The sequence below is a fragment of the Coregonus lavaretus genome (assembly GCF_964263955.1).
Source record: "Coregonus lavaretus genome assembly, chromosome: 1".
Taxonomy (NCBI): domain Eukaryota; kingdom Metazoa; phylum Chordata; class Actinopteri; order Salmoniformes; family Salmonidae; genus Coregonus; species Coregonus lavaretus.
Window position 1 is genome coordinate 69,128,514 of NC_139988.1, and position 14,183 is coordinate 69,142,696.

General features: G+C 44.3%; 1 protein-coding gene across 1 annotated transcript; it reads left to right on the top strand.

Annotated features, from left to right (window-relative positions):
- On the top strand, positions 1-6,707 carry pus3 (pseudouridylate synthase 3). Its single transcript, XM_084145089.1, is given in 8 exon segments — positions 1-133; positions 1,172-1,623; positions 2,043-2,320; positions 2,662-2,854; positions 3,055-3,164; positions 3,438-3,610; positions 6,390-6,596; positions 6,599-6,707. Coding segments are annotated over 8 exon segments (1,488 nt in total). The 5' UTR covers positions 1-93; the 3' UTR covers positions 6,634-6,707.
- The last annotated feature ends 7,476 nt before the right edge of the window (positions 6,708-14,183 follow it).

Here is a 14,183-nt window from a genome sequence, read left to right on the forward strand (position 1 = left end):
AGTCTAGAATTTATGTCTGACTCAGGACGAACTGAAGCATTAAATCTGAGGTAGAGGCACGAGTTGAAGTTTGCAAAAGTGGCTTGATAGGGAATGATAACCTTACTCATCAAAACTACACGTCAAAGTAAAGGTAAGATATGTTGATATTATTGTGTCGTTTGTGCAGATGCAAGCTGAAACTATTTTCACTGGTGCCTCGTTCTCAGATTAATGCTAGCTAACTAATTTAGCTAGCTCTCGAAACCCTTTTTCTCCATATGTAGCACAGGAGGTTGATGGAACCTTAATTGGGGAGGACGAGCTGGAGGTAATGGCTGGAGCACATGGTTTCCATGTGTTTGATGCCATTCCTTTTTCTCCATTCCAGCCATTATTATGAGCCGTCCTTCCCAGCCTCAGCAGCCTCCACTGATATGTAGCTAGTGTTTTCAGCTGTTACATTCGCCTGAATTTAGCTCCACATAAACTACATTTCTGACGCTGTGTTTTCAGAAACTACAATTCCGATGCTGTGTTAACGTTTAGAGAAGTAAATCTTCGCTTTCAAACCGGTTTTTGAAACATGCTGATATGCCCCATATCTTTCATATCAGTGAGAAAGAATATTTCAAATAAATAGTTACTGTAGTAGTTTTGAACAGATCCACAAGCATTGTGTGCCTCCAGTTGATGAGCTACATTTCCTCCCCAGTTACGCTTACACACTGGTGTTCAGAGCACGCTAGATAGCTAATTAGCACAGGTGACCACCTATGTCTTCAGTAAACAAGCAATGTGATATGGCAGTGTGGGAACCCTAACCATATAAAGGTGTGTAGTAATTTAACCTTTTTGAATTTTATTATTTCTTGCTGATATGAAAGATGTTTCCAAAAACGTACCACTTCCCCCGTCAGAAGATACTATAGTCTATGAATGGGCTAGCTAACATGCTAATTACATCTGGATCACAGACTAGACTAGTCAAATGTATTTATCTATCATTTTATCTTTACATAACTAGCAAGCTGACCTTCTGCAGCAGACAATTGTGTAGGCTAAGTTTGTATGTTAGATTTGTCACTGTCTGGTGACTGACTAAATCAGGAATACTCTAAAAGGGAAGGTCTTAGTTACTAGCTACATTCAAACACAGTCTAACTCTTTGTCTTTCTAACTTACTTTCCAGAGAAGTTATTTTCCCTCTTTTGCCGTTTGCAAAGCAACATGTCTGAGGAATTACTACAGAGGGTGAGAGACCTGGAAGGAGAGGTGGAGAGACTGAAGGCACAGCTGAGAGAAACGGTCAAGGAAGGAACTGGGGATGAGATGGAGGTGTCAACCAACTCTGATGGAAAGAAGGATAGCAGCAAGCCTGATGCTGGTGGCAGGAAAAAGGGTGAAAAAAGGAGTCGGGACCGACCGTTTGATTTCTCTGCCCATCCTCGGCGCCATGTTGCACTCCGCTTGGCCTACCTGGGCTGGGCCTATCAGGGCTTTGCTGTCCAGGAGAACACTGACAACACTGTGGAAGCCCGGCTCTTCGAGGCTCTTCTGAAGACTCGACTGATCCAGGATCGCCAGAGTTCTAACTATCACCGTTGTGGCCGCACTGACAAAGGAGTCAGTGCCTTTTCCCAGGTCAGATAACTTGGCCTACTACACCTCCAACAATAACATGCTAATAGTTCTTGAAAACATTGGAGCAATAGCGGGCAACTTCTCCCAACCCAACTCTGTTACGTTAAATAATATGGACAAGTAGGTATCTTGTAGCTCAATTGGTAGAGCACGGCGCTTGCAACGCCAGTGTTGTGGGTTCGATTCCCACGGGGGCCAGTATAAAAAAATGTATGCATTCACTAACTGTAAGTCGCTCTGGATAAGAGCGTCTGCTAAATGACAAAAATGTAAATGTAAGTTTGCAATGCCTGAGGTTAAGCTTGCAAGGCTATATGGTTGCTACCTGGCAATGCATGGACATAAACATGTATATTGTAAGAAATTCCCAACTCCCATTTGGTTTTTGCCTTAACCGTTTTCTTTTTTTCTTGACGTAGGTCATGTCCATAGACTTGCGCTCCACTCAGTTTTGTGGAGGCCTAGGAGTGACCCTCCCGTCCAATGTCGATGCTGGTGTCAAGAACAAAGCGGACGTGGCGGAGCTACCGTATGTGAAGATGCTGAACAGAGTCCTGCCCCAGGACATCAGGATTCTTGACTGGTCACCTGCTGCGGAGGGCTTCAGTGCGCGCTTCGACTGTCAGTCTAGGACTTACCGGTACTACTTCCCACGCGGGGCTCTGGATGTAGCGTTGATGGCAGAGGCTGCCAAACAGTGAGTGGTGCGAAATTATCCAGCACTTCAATTGAAGACAAGTCAAATAGACAATGAGCCATATTGTCTTGTTTACCCTAGATTATTTCTAGGGCAGGTTGCAAAGCTTAGGCCTTCTAAACAATATTGGCTATTGATCCTAAAAATGTCAAATGATACTGACTGAAGCTAAATTATTTAGTCAGATTGGCAGAGCTAGGCTGGGGCAACCCTCCCTGCTTGATAAAAAGCAGGGGAAACACTTCCATTGCTATGTTCTCAACACCACAGTTTGAAATCACAAGTCATTTTAGAAGCTGAACTGAAAGCCCCGCATCTTCTCCTTACTCATTGGTCTCCAGCTACGAGGGCACTCACGACTTCCGCAACCTGTGCAAGATGGACGTGGGCAACGGAGTGCTGCAGTTCCAGAGGACCATCCTGTCTGCCACGGTCCAGCCTGTCCATCAAACTTCCCCTACTATGCCCACTACCACAGACCCATACGACCTCTTCATATTTGAGATCAAAGGACTGGCCTTCCTCTATCACCAGGTCAGAGAATACTCCCAGACTCATTGGACATACACATTTTGGTCTGTGACGTATTGCATATGGATTATATATGAATGTTTTGACACTTGTTTTAGCACTTTGGGTTTTTGAAAATTGCGTTACAAATAAAATGTTTTATTAAAATCTGTTATCACCCAGCACTACCTCCATGCTATACTGTCTGTTGTTCTTCCCACTAGGTGCGCTGCATGATGGCAGTGCTGCTGCTGATTGGCCAGAAGCTGGAGGCCCTAGAGATAGTGGATCAACTCCTGGATGTGAAGACGAATCCCAGGAAACCTCAATATAGGTGAGTTGGTCTAGGCATTGCTATCCAGAGACTCTTCCAAACACTCACTAGAAAAGCAAATAACACATCTATTTTGGACAGCAAGACAAGTCATTAAAAAAACATGTCCGCCATAGCTTTGTCGTGTCCGTTAGGCACCAAACGGAAAAAACCCTCACAAATCTGAACATGTCCAAAACGTGTCATTTTCCATTGTAAAACATTTTTGCCTTAGTGTGCCCTCATGAGCACAACCCAGTACAAAAGCGAGTGGTCTTTCTATTTTTCATTCAGCATGGCGGTGGACTTTCCCCTGGTGCTGTTCAACTGCCATTTTGTGGGGTTGAGCTGGCGCAGGGAGGCTGAGGAGGCAAAACACGCCCTGGCCACGCTGCAGCAACACTGGACCCAGACAGCAGTAAAGACCCAGGTCATCCACGGCATGATCCAAGGTCTAGAGAGCACAGGTCCGTCAATCCTTCATTGAAATCTAATCCAACTTTATTAATCCCCATCCTATTGTCTACCACTGCATAGAGGGAGACTATAGTGTGTGGTGCAAGTGAAGTATAAAGGCTACAGGTAATCAAATTGTATTTGTCACATACGCTGAATACAACAGGTGTAGACCTTACAGTGAAATGCTTACTTACAAGCCCTTAACCAACAATGCAGTTTTAAGAAAAATAAGTGTTAAGTAAAAATAAAAGAAGAAAAATAGAAACAAAACAAATTATTAAAGAGCAGCAGTAAAATAACAGTAGCGAGGCTATATATAGGGGGTACCAGTACAGAGTCAATGTGCGGGGGCACAGGTTAGTCGAGGTAATATGTACATGTAGGTAGAGGTAAAGTGACTATGCATAGAGAACTGACAAAATAAAGGAAACGCCAACATAGTGTCTTAATAGGGCGTTGGGCCACAACGAGCCAGAACCGCTTCAATGCACCTTGTCATAGACTCTGCAAGTGTCTGGAACTCTATTGGAGGGATGCTAAACCATTATTCTATGGGAAATTCCAAGGTGGTGGAAAACGCTGACTCGGGTGCCGCTCCAGAATCATCCATAAGTGTTCAATTGGATTGAGATCTGGTGATTGAGACTCCCATGGCATATGGTTTGCATTGTTTTCATACTCATCAAACCATTCAGTGACCATTCATGCCCTGTGGATGGGGGTATAGCCATGGTATCCAAAATAATGGCCTGCCCAGCACTTTTATCAGTGGACGCTGCTGAAGGGAGAATGGCTCATAATAATGGCCGGAACGGAGCAAATGGAAAGGCATCAAACACCTGGAAACCATGTGTTTGACGTATTTGATACAGTCCACTGATTCCGCTCCAGTCAATACCACGAGCCTGTTCTCCCCAATTAAGGCGCCACCAACCTCCTGTGAATTGTATTTATGTATTATTATTTATTTTTTAATAAATACATGACCCCAATCATGATGGAATGGTAATTGGTTCATTAACTCAGGAACCATACTTGTGTGGAAGCACCTGCTTTCAATATACACTGCTAAAAAAAATAAAGGGAACACTTAAACAACACATCCTAGATCTGAATGAATGAAATAATCTTATTAAATACTTTTTTCTTTACATAGTTGAATGTGCTGACAACAAAATCACACAAATTATCAATGGAAATCAAATGTATCAACCCATGGAGGTCTGGATTTGGAGTCGCCCTCAAAATTAAAGTGGAAAACCACACTACAGGCTGATCCAACTTTGATGTAATGTCCTTAAAACAAGTCAAAATGAGGCTCAGTAGTGTATGTGGCCTCCACGTGCCTGTATGACCTCCCTACAACGCCTGGGCATGCTCCTGATGAGGTGGCGGATGGTCTCCTGAGGGATCTCCTCCCAGACCTGGACTAAAGCATCCGCCAACTCCTGGACAGTCTGTGGTGCAACGTGGCGTTGGTGGATGGAGCGAGACATGATGTCCCAGATGTGCTCAATTGGATTCAGGTCTGGGGAACGGGCGGGCCAGTCCATAGCATCAATGCCTTCCTCTTGCAGGAACTGCTGACACACTCCAGCCACATGAGGTCTAGCATTGTCTTGCATTAGGAGGAACCCAGGGCCAACCGCACCAGCATATGGTCTCACAAGGGGTCTGAGGATCTCATCTCAGTACCTAATGGCAGTCAGGCTACCTCTGGCGAGCACATGGAGGGCTGTGCGGCCCCCCAAAGAAATGCCACCCCACACCATGACTTACCCACCGCCAAACCGGTCATGCTGGAGGATGTTGCAGGCAGCAGAACGTTCTCCACGGCGTCTCCAGACTCTGTCACGTCTGTCACGTGCTCAGTGTGAACCTGCTTTCATCTGTGAAGAGCACAGGGCGCCAGTGGCGAATTTGCCAATCTTGGTGTTCTCTGGCAAATGCCAAACGTCCTGCACGGTGTTGGGCTGTAAGCACAACCCCCACCTGTGGACGTCGGGCCCTCATACCACCCTCATGGAGTCTGTTTCTGACCGTTTGAGCAGACACATGCACATTTGTGGCCTGCTGGAGGTCATTTTGCAGGACTCTGGCAGTGCTCCTCCTGCTCCTCCTTGCACAAAGGCGGAGGTAGCGGTCCTGCTGCTGGGTTGTTGCCCTCCTACGGCCTCCTCCACGTCTCCTGATGTACTGGCCTGTCTCCTGGTAGCGCCTCCATGCTCTGGACACTACGCTGACAGACACAGCAAACCTTCTTGCCACAGCTCGCATTGATGTGCCATCCTGGATGAGCTGCACTACCTGAGCCACTTGTGTGGGTTGTAGACTCCGTCTCATGCTACCACTAGAGTGAAAGCACCGCCAGCATTCAAAAGTGACCAAAACATCAGCCAGGAAGCATAGGAACTGAGAAGTGGTCTGTGGTCACCACCTGCAGAACCACTTCTTTATTGGGGGTGTCTTGCTAATTGCCTATAATTTCCACCTGTTGTCTATTCCATTTGCACAACAGCATGTGACATGTATTGTCAATCAGTGTTGCTTCCTAAGTGGACAGTTTGATTTCACAGAAGTGTGATTGACTTGGAGTTACATTGTGTTGTTTAAGTGTTCCCTTTGTTTTTTGAGCAGTGTACTTTGTATCTCTCATTTACTCAAGACTTTCCGTTATTTTGGCAGTTACCTGTATGATCAAGTGCTAGTTGTATTATACTCAGGGGTTACATTGGGATTTTATATGTGGGGATGTGTAATGGAACAACAGATTTTCTCCATCAACAGGTGGGACCTCCTCTCCCCATTGCTGGCTGATGGAAGGTACCAAACAGAGGACCTATCGGCCCTTGCTTGAGCGTCCACGCTGCGAGAGCCTGGAGTCCAGGATAGAACACTTTGTTAAAAGAGGCAGGCTTGAACGAGAAGAAGGGGAAAATGGTGATGAAACGGTACACAAGGGCAAAAGGTCGAAGCACTCGCACAACGCCTCAGTCCGTCTGTCCTCCCCGACGTGTCATCGTCCTTCTGACCCCAGCGCCAATCCGAAACCACAAGATTGACACCTGCTAGAGAAATTGGACTTGTCATATAATATTGACTGAATTCTTAATGCTGTTATTTTACTTTTAGCTTTTTTTATGGAGCGGAGAAACAATTGTAGGTTTATTTGTTAGTCTCTGGAATAAATCAATTTGAGATTCATCCTAAAGGGTTGAATTTTACTCAAATATAGATGTGCCTCATTTAAAGTGTGTAATGTAAAACTTGGATAGGGAAATAAAATAACCTTTAATCATTGAAGATTTGTCAAGTTTCATGGCCCACCCATAGAATTAGCAATTATAATGAATTATAGTAATTTAGGATCTCTGTTCCCACCAAGGAAGCTCAAGTCGAGACATTTGTCACAATCAGGAGGAACCTTTCGTAGAATTCGAGTGAATACTGGGAGTTTATTATCGATGCACTGAGGTAAACTAGCTAGCGAGCTAAAGAAAGTTATTTCACCGGATGTATAAATCTGAAGCATCCGGTTGACATTTCCACTCACCACCAAATATGGTGATGAGAGGAAGTCCTATGGCTGGCAGTGGGAGAAGATGGTGTGAGATGGATTTTGACCAACATTATGCAAATATTCTCATCTATTAAACATTTGATCTCAATAGCTCTGCCACCTTTCACCGCAGGTGCGGAAGTGCGACATCGGCGGATGCGGTGGATTTTGACGCATCCAATGAAAAACCCAGGTATCTCTAGTCAAAACGACACCAATTGTGTGCTACTCTATGTACCTAGAACATCTATACTCTCAGAACCGAGATTCTGTAGTTGTTGGCTAAGAAAAGAAGCAGGGCACATCAACACAAAGTGATCCTCCAAATTAGATTTTACAAGGTCAAGGTACACATCAATTATGTTATCACTGAACCAATTTCCATTGCTTATTGTATCAAAATCCTCAGCTGTTAATGAAGACAGTTTCTTCTGAGTTGGCTTAGGAATGCCTTTATTTTGAGAAGAATCACGTTCCTTGCAGTTGACAGTGCATAAGTGAATGACTTATTTCGACCAAAGTGGAGAACCTCTACACTACTTATCCGGTCATATGTGGTCCCTTGTGGCTCAGTTTGTAGAGCATGGCCCTTGCAACGTCAGGGTTGTGGGTTTGATTCCCACAGGGGACCAGTACGAAGGAAAAAGTATGCACTCTCTACTGTAAGTCGCTCTGGTTAAGAGCGTCTGTGCGAAATTATTAAAATGTAAATGTTTAATGCAATGAGACAAAGTGTCTGCAGCAATTTGTTGAGTAATTAAAATATATAGCCCACTGACGACTTTGATGTCTCAGTGCAGTTTAAGTGCCAAAGATGGTCATGACATTTTATACAATTTCACAAATGGGTATTCGTCTGAAAATGTGACTGCTGGAAAATGTATATGTATGTTTGCTAAATATGCAAGGTAGTGTAAAGCTACTAGGTAATTTGATCCTAGCCATGTCCATTTTTACAAGCAAAGTCTGTGGGGCATGGGTTACATAAAAGCTTGAATGTTGAGATCCTTTTAAATTCTTAGATATATTACATCCACTGCTCTGTAGAATTTTTGCTAATTTATTTATTTTTTAAATCCCGGAAATATCACATTTACATAAGTATTCAGACCCTTTACTCAGTACTTTGTTGAAGCACCTTTGGCAGCAATTACAGCATCGGGTCTTCTTGGGTATGATGCTACAAGCTTGGCACACCTGTATTTGGAGTTTCTCCCATTCTTCACTGCAGATCCTCTCAAGCGCTGTCAGGTTGGATGGGGAGGTTTGCTGCATAGCAATTTTCAGGTCTCTCCAGAGATGTTTGATCGGGTTCAAGTCCGGGCTCTGGCTGGGCCACTCAAGGACATTCAGAGACTTGTCCCAAAGCCACTCCTGTATTGTCTTGGCTGTGTGCTTATGGTCGTTGTCCTGTTGGAAGGTGAACCATCGCCCCAGTCTGAGGTCCTGAGCTCTCTAGAGCAGGTTTTCATCAAGGATCTCTCTGTACTTTGCTCCGTTCATCTTTGTCTCGATCCTGACAAGTCTCCCCAGTCCCTGCCGCTGAAAAACATCCCAACAGCATGATGCTGCCACCACTAGGCTTCACCGTAGGGATGGTGCCAGGTTTCCTCCAGATGTGACGCTTGGCATTCAGGCCAAAGAGTTCAATCATGGTTTCATCAGACCAGAGAATCTTGTTTCTCATGGCCTGAGAGTCTTTAGGTGCCTTTTGGCAAACTCCAAGCGGGCTGTCATGTGCCTTTTACTGAGGAGTGGCTTCCGTCTGGTCACTACCATAAAGGCCTGATTGGTGTAGTGCTGCAGAGATGGTTGTCCTTCTGGAAGGTTATCCCATCTCCATAGAAGAGCTCTGTCAAAGTGACCATCGGGTTCTTGGTCACCTCCCTAACCAAGGCCCTTTTTCCCTCGATTTCTCAGTTTGGCCGGGCGACCAGCTCTAGCAAGAGTCTTGGTGGTTCCAAACTTCTTCCATTTAAGAATGATTGAGGCCACTGTGTTCTTGGGGACCTTCAATGCTGCAGACATACCCTTCCCCAGATCTGTGCCTCGACACAATCCTGTCTCGGAGCTCTGCAGACAATTCCTTCGACCTCATGGCTTGGTTTTTGCTCTGACATGCACTGTCAACTGTGGGACTTTATATAGACAGGTGTGTGCCTTTCCAAATCATGTCCAATCAATTGAATTTACCACAAGTGGACTCCAAGTTGAAGAAACATCTCAAGGATGATCAATGGAAACAAGATGCACCTGAGCTCCACTTTGAGTCTCATAGCAAAGGGTCTGAATACACAATGCTGCACTGTGCTTGGCCATATCATGCCAGAGTCTGATTCACCCCTCAGTAAAACAAATAACCTTAAAAGGATATACTTGTAAAACATGAACCCCTTGATAACCGTACATTGGCCATCTTCATTCTCACGTTTTTCTTTCAGTAATTGCAGTGATTTGATTTAATCAGAATTCCCAAAGTTGTTTTTGTACGTTGTTCAGATGTTCTGTTTCTCAACACTGATGTATCTAGTCCAATGCCACTTCTGTTCTGAGCGGCCAAACATCTGAGGTCGGGATTGGCTGTTAATTCCCTGTGCAGCTTACATGGGGCAGTATTATGTAATGACAATGCAAGTTGCTCCCTCTCTGGAGCTCGAAAGGGTCTTCATAACATCTTCATCTGAATGTATGATATCGCCTGAATATAAGACATGGAAATCTAGTGCATTCAGTGTCCAGAACAGGAAAAAAATGTTGCTCGCATGAAGAATGGCCACAGCATCCATTTATTTTTAAATGTTTTTTTATATATCCTTTTCTGAGCGACTGAAAATTTATATTGAAAATGTACTACATAGGAAGGATTGTTCTCTTTAATCTTTCCTGGAAATAGGCCTACCCAGGAGAACTTGTGGTAACACTTCATTTTAAGGGGTCCTTATTACACTGTAACAAGTATTGTAATAATTATAATTCATAGTTCACTGTAATAACATATAACTGATAGTAATTGCAGTCTGCAATTACAGAGATGTAACAGCTAATGCTTGTTACCATGCTTGTTACAAATGTAAAAGTTTCCGATAGCATCCCAATACACCATAAACAGGTCAACATTCACAAGGCCGCAGGGCCAGATGGATTACCAGGATGTGTACTCAGAGCATGCGCTGACCAACTGGCAAGTGTCTTCACTGACATTTTCAACCTGTCCCTGACCGAGCCTGTAATACCTACATGTTTCAAGCAGACAACCATAGTCCCTGTGCCCAAGAACGCCAAGGTAACCTGCCTAAATGACTACCGACCCGTAGAACTCCCGTTTGTAGCCATGAAGTGCTTTGAAAGGCTGGTCATGGCTCACATCAACACAATCATCCCAGAAACCCTAGACCCACTCCAATTCGCATACCGCCCCAACAGATCTATAGATGAAGCAATCTCTATTGCACTCCACACTGCCCTTTCCCACCTGAACAAAAGGAACACCTACAGTACATACTACCTAAATTACCTCGACTAACCTGTACCCCCGCACATTGACTCGGTACCGGTACCCCCTGTATATAGCCTCGTTATTGTTTTTTATTTTTTACTTTAGTTTATTTAGTAAATATATTCTTAACTCTTATTTTTCTTAACTTCATTTGTTGGTTAAGGGCATGTGACAAATACAATTTTATTTTATTTATTTCACACTGCACAAACCACGTGATAAGTGTTAGCCAATTGAAAACCGACTACCTCATTGATACAACTGCAATAAAGATCTGGAGTCTGGTGCCCAGGCCCAATGGCAAAAACGGGTTCACAAACGGTTCACATAAAAAAATACTTTAAATTGTTAACGGTGCATTTGACAATTGGTAAATTACTTTAACCATCAATTAAACCTAATTAGACACATTCATAAACAGTTATGGTTAAAATTGTGAGATAGTCATTTGTGCTTGCCAAATTGTAAGCCTATTAAGCTTGGTTGAATAATGGTTTATAAATGCACTTAAAATGGTCATAAGACAAACTCTTATTCCGTCATGTAACCTTGCAAGGGTTTCACTGTTGAGGAACGTTCTCACTTTTGGATGGGATGCATTGATGCAATTATTTATTCAAGGAATTAAGGCATCATGTCAAGATCTGCCCATCTGCGCAACACGCTTGAAATAAAGATGACCTCGAAGGTGTAACACAGTGTTTTGGGTTTCTTTTGCTGTGTGACCCATTCCTCACCATATTTATGTGTCACTGTGTGTGTTACATCTGTTCTTGTTCCACATTTTCCTAAGAATTTTGACACTACGATTAGTGACACTCTAGATCCAAACTGTTACAGACCTATATCCATCCTACCCTGCCTTTCGAAAGTATTTGAAAGCCAAGTTAACAAACAGATCACCAACCATTTCGAATCCCACCGTACCTTCTCCACTATGCAATCTGGTTTCCGAGCTGGTCATGGGTGCACCTCAGCCACGCTCAAGGTCCTAAACGATATAATAATCGCGATCGATAAAAGACAGTACTGTGCAGTCGTCTTCATTGACCTGGCCAAGGCTTTTGACTCTGTCAATCACCGCATCCTTATTGGCAGACTAAATAGCCTTGGTTTCTCAAATGACTGCCTCGCCTGGTTCACCAACTACTTCTCAGATAGAGTTCAATGTGTCAAATCGGAGGGTCTGTTGTCTGGACCTCTGGCAGTCTCTATGGGGGTGCCACAGGGTTCAGTTCTCGGGCCGACTCTATTCTCTGTGTATATCAATGATGTCGCTCTTGCTGCTGGTGACTCTCAGATCCTCCTCTACGCAGACGACACCATTTTGTATACATCTGGCCCTTCATTGGACACTGTGTTAACAAACCTCCAAACGAACTTCAATGCCATACAACACTCCTTCCGTGGCCTCCAACTGCTCTTAAACGCTAGTAAAACTAAATGCATGTTCTTCAATTGAATGCTGCTTGCACCCGCCCGCCCGCCCATCTATAAATCACTTCTAGGTAAATCCCCGCCTTATCTTAACTCATTGGTCACCATAGCAACACCCACCCGTAGTATGCGGTCCAGCAGGTATATCTCACTGGTCAACCCCAAAGCCAACACCTCTGGATGCCATTCCTTCTAGTTCTCTGCTGCAAATGACTGGAACGAACTGCAAAAATCTCTGAAGCTGGAGACACTTATCTCCCTCACTAACTTTAAGCATCAGTTGTCAGAGCAGCTTACCGATTACTGCACATGTACACAGCCCATCTATAATTAGCCCACCCAACTACCTCATCCCCATATTGTTATTAATTTTGCTCATTTGCACCCCAGTATCTCTATTTGCACATCTTCTGAACATCTATCACTCAAGTGTTAATACTAAATTGTAATTATTTTGCACTATGGCCTATTTATTGCCTTACCTCCATAACTTACTACATTTGCACACACTGTATATAGATTTATTATTATATAGTTATTGACTGTACGTTTTGTTTATTCCATATGTAACTCTGTGTTGTTTTTTATCGCACTGCTTTGCTTTATCTTGGCCAGGTCGCAGTTGTAAATGAGAACTTGTTCTCAACTGGCTTACCTGGTTAAATAAAGGTGAAATATATATATATATTTTTTTTTTTAATGGTTCTTCTCATTGGCCATTGCAAAGTTTTGGCAACTTCCTCCCAAAATTGGAAATCAAATGTTTCATTATACTGCATGACGGCATGTATTGCCATTGAAATAACATGATAATCCAAACATTTATTTTTTCCCCTTTCCAAGTCTTAACTCTCTGGTGCTCCCCAACATCACGACCATCCCCATATAATTTATTTGTCAAATTTGGTGGTTCAACAGCATTTATAATCTGTTGTGTCAAATTATTCTGATCTATGCCTTTATCAGTACGGTCAACTCCACAGTTAAGTCTATCACCACAGACAACAGCATCACTATCAGTACGGTCATCTCCTACTATGGCCCTAGGTCCACCCTTTACTACTCCTTCCTGTGACTCAATTAATTCATGCACTTGATTACACCAGTGTCTGGCACAGACTCCACCACTGTACATAGTTCTTGCCTCACCACCTTACGCTACCTGCCTACTCCTTCCTTTTAGCTGCATAACACAGCGCATAGGCCTATATCGCCATTCTCATCTTTCCACAGCCACTTAAGCCACCTGACACTAATACTTTCTGTGTTTTTTGTAGCAGTTGGCCATTGCAGAATTTGGGCAATTTCCTTCCAAAATGCATTATCAATGTTTTCATTGTGCTGCATAACAGAATGAATTGCAAATGAAATAGCAGGATAATCCAGAGGTATCTGTGTCCTCTCTTTCAGTGTCTGAGCATGCCCTGACCTTACCCTGCTGCCTGCCCCCTTCTCCCCCTGACCTTACCCTGCTGCCTGCCCCCTTCTCCCCCCTGACCTTACCCTGCTGCCTGCCCCCTTCTCCCCCTGACCTTACCCTGCTTCATGCCCCCTTCTCCCCCTGACCTTACCCTGCTGCCTGCCCCCTTCTCCCCCTGACCTTACCCTGCTTCCTGCCCCCTTCTCCCCCTGACCTTACCCTGCTTCCTGCCCCCTTCTCCCCCTTCTCCCCCTGACCTTACCCTGCTTCCTGCCCCTTTCTCCCCCTGACCTTACCCTGCTTCCTGCCCCCTTCTCCCCTGACCACTCCCTGACCGTACCCTGCTGCCTGCCCCCTTCTCCCCCTGACCTTACCCTGCTTCCTGCCCCCTTCTCCCCCTGACCTTACCCTGCTTCCTGCCTCTTTCTCCCCCTGACCACTCCCTGACCTTACCCTGCTTCCTGCCCCCTCCAGTCCCTCCACCAAAACCAGACCTCCCCCCTAATGGGTATCCACTAGAAGTGGGGGCCCTGGAGATCTGGACAACCTTGCTTCCTCATGAAATCATTGTGAGGAATTTAAAAACCTAATTTGTGGTCTGGACAGTGCATAAATGCTGAGAAAATAAGGAGACACTCTGTATTATTCAGAGCCCCATGAAATTACAGC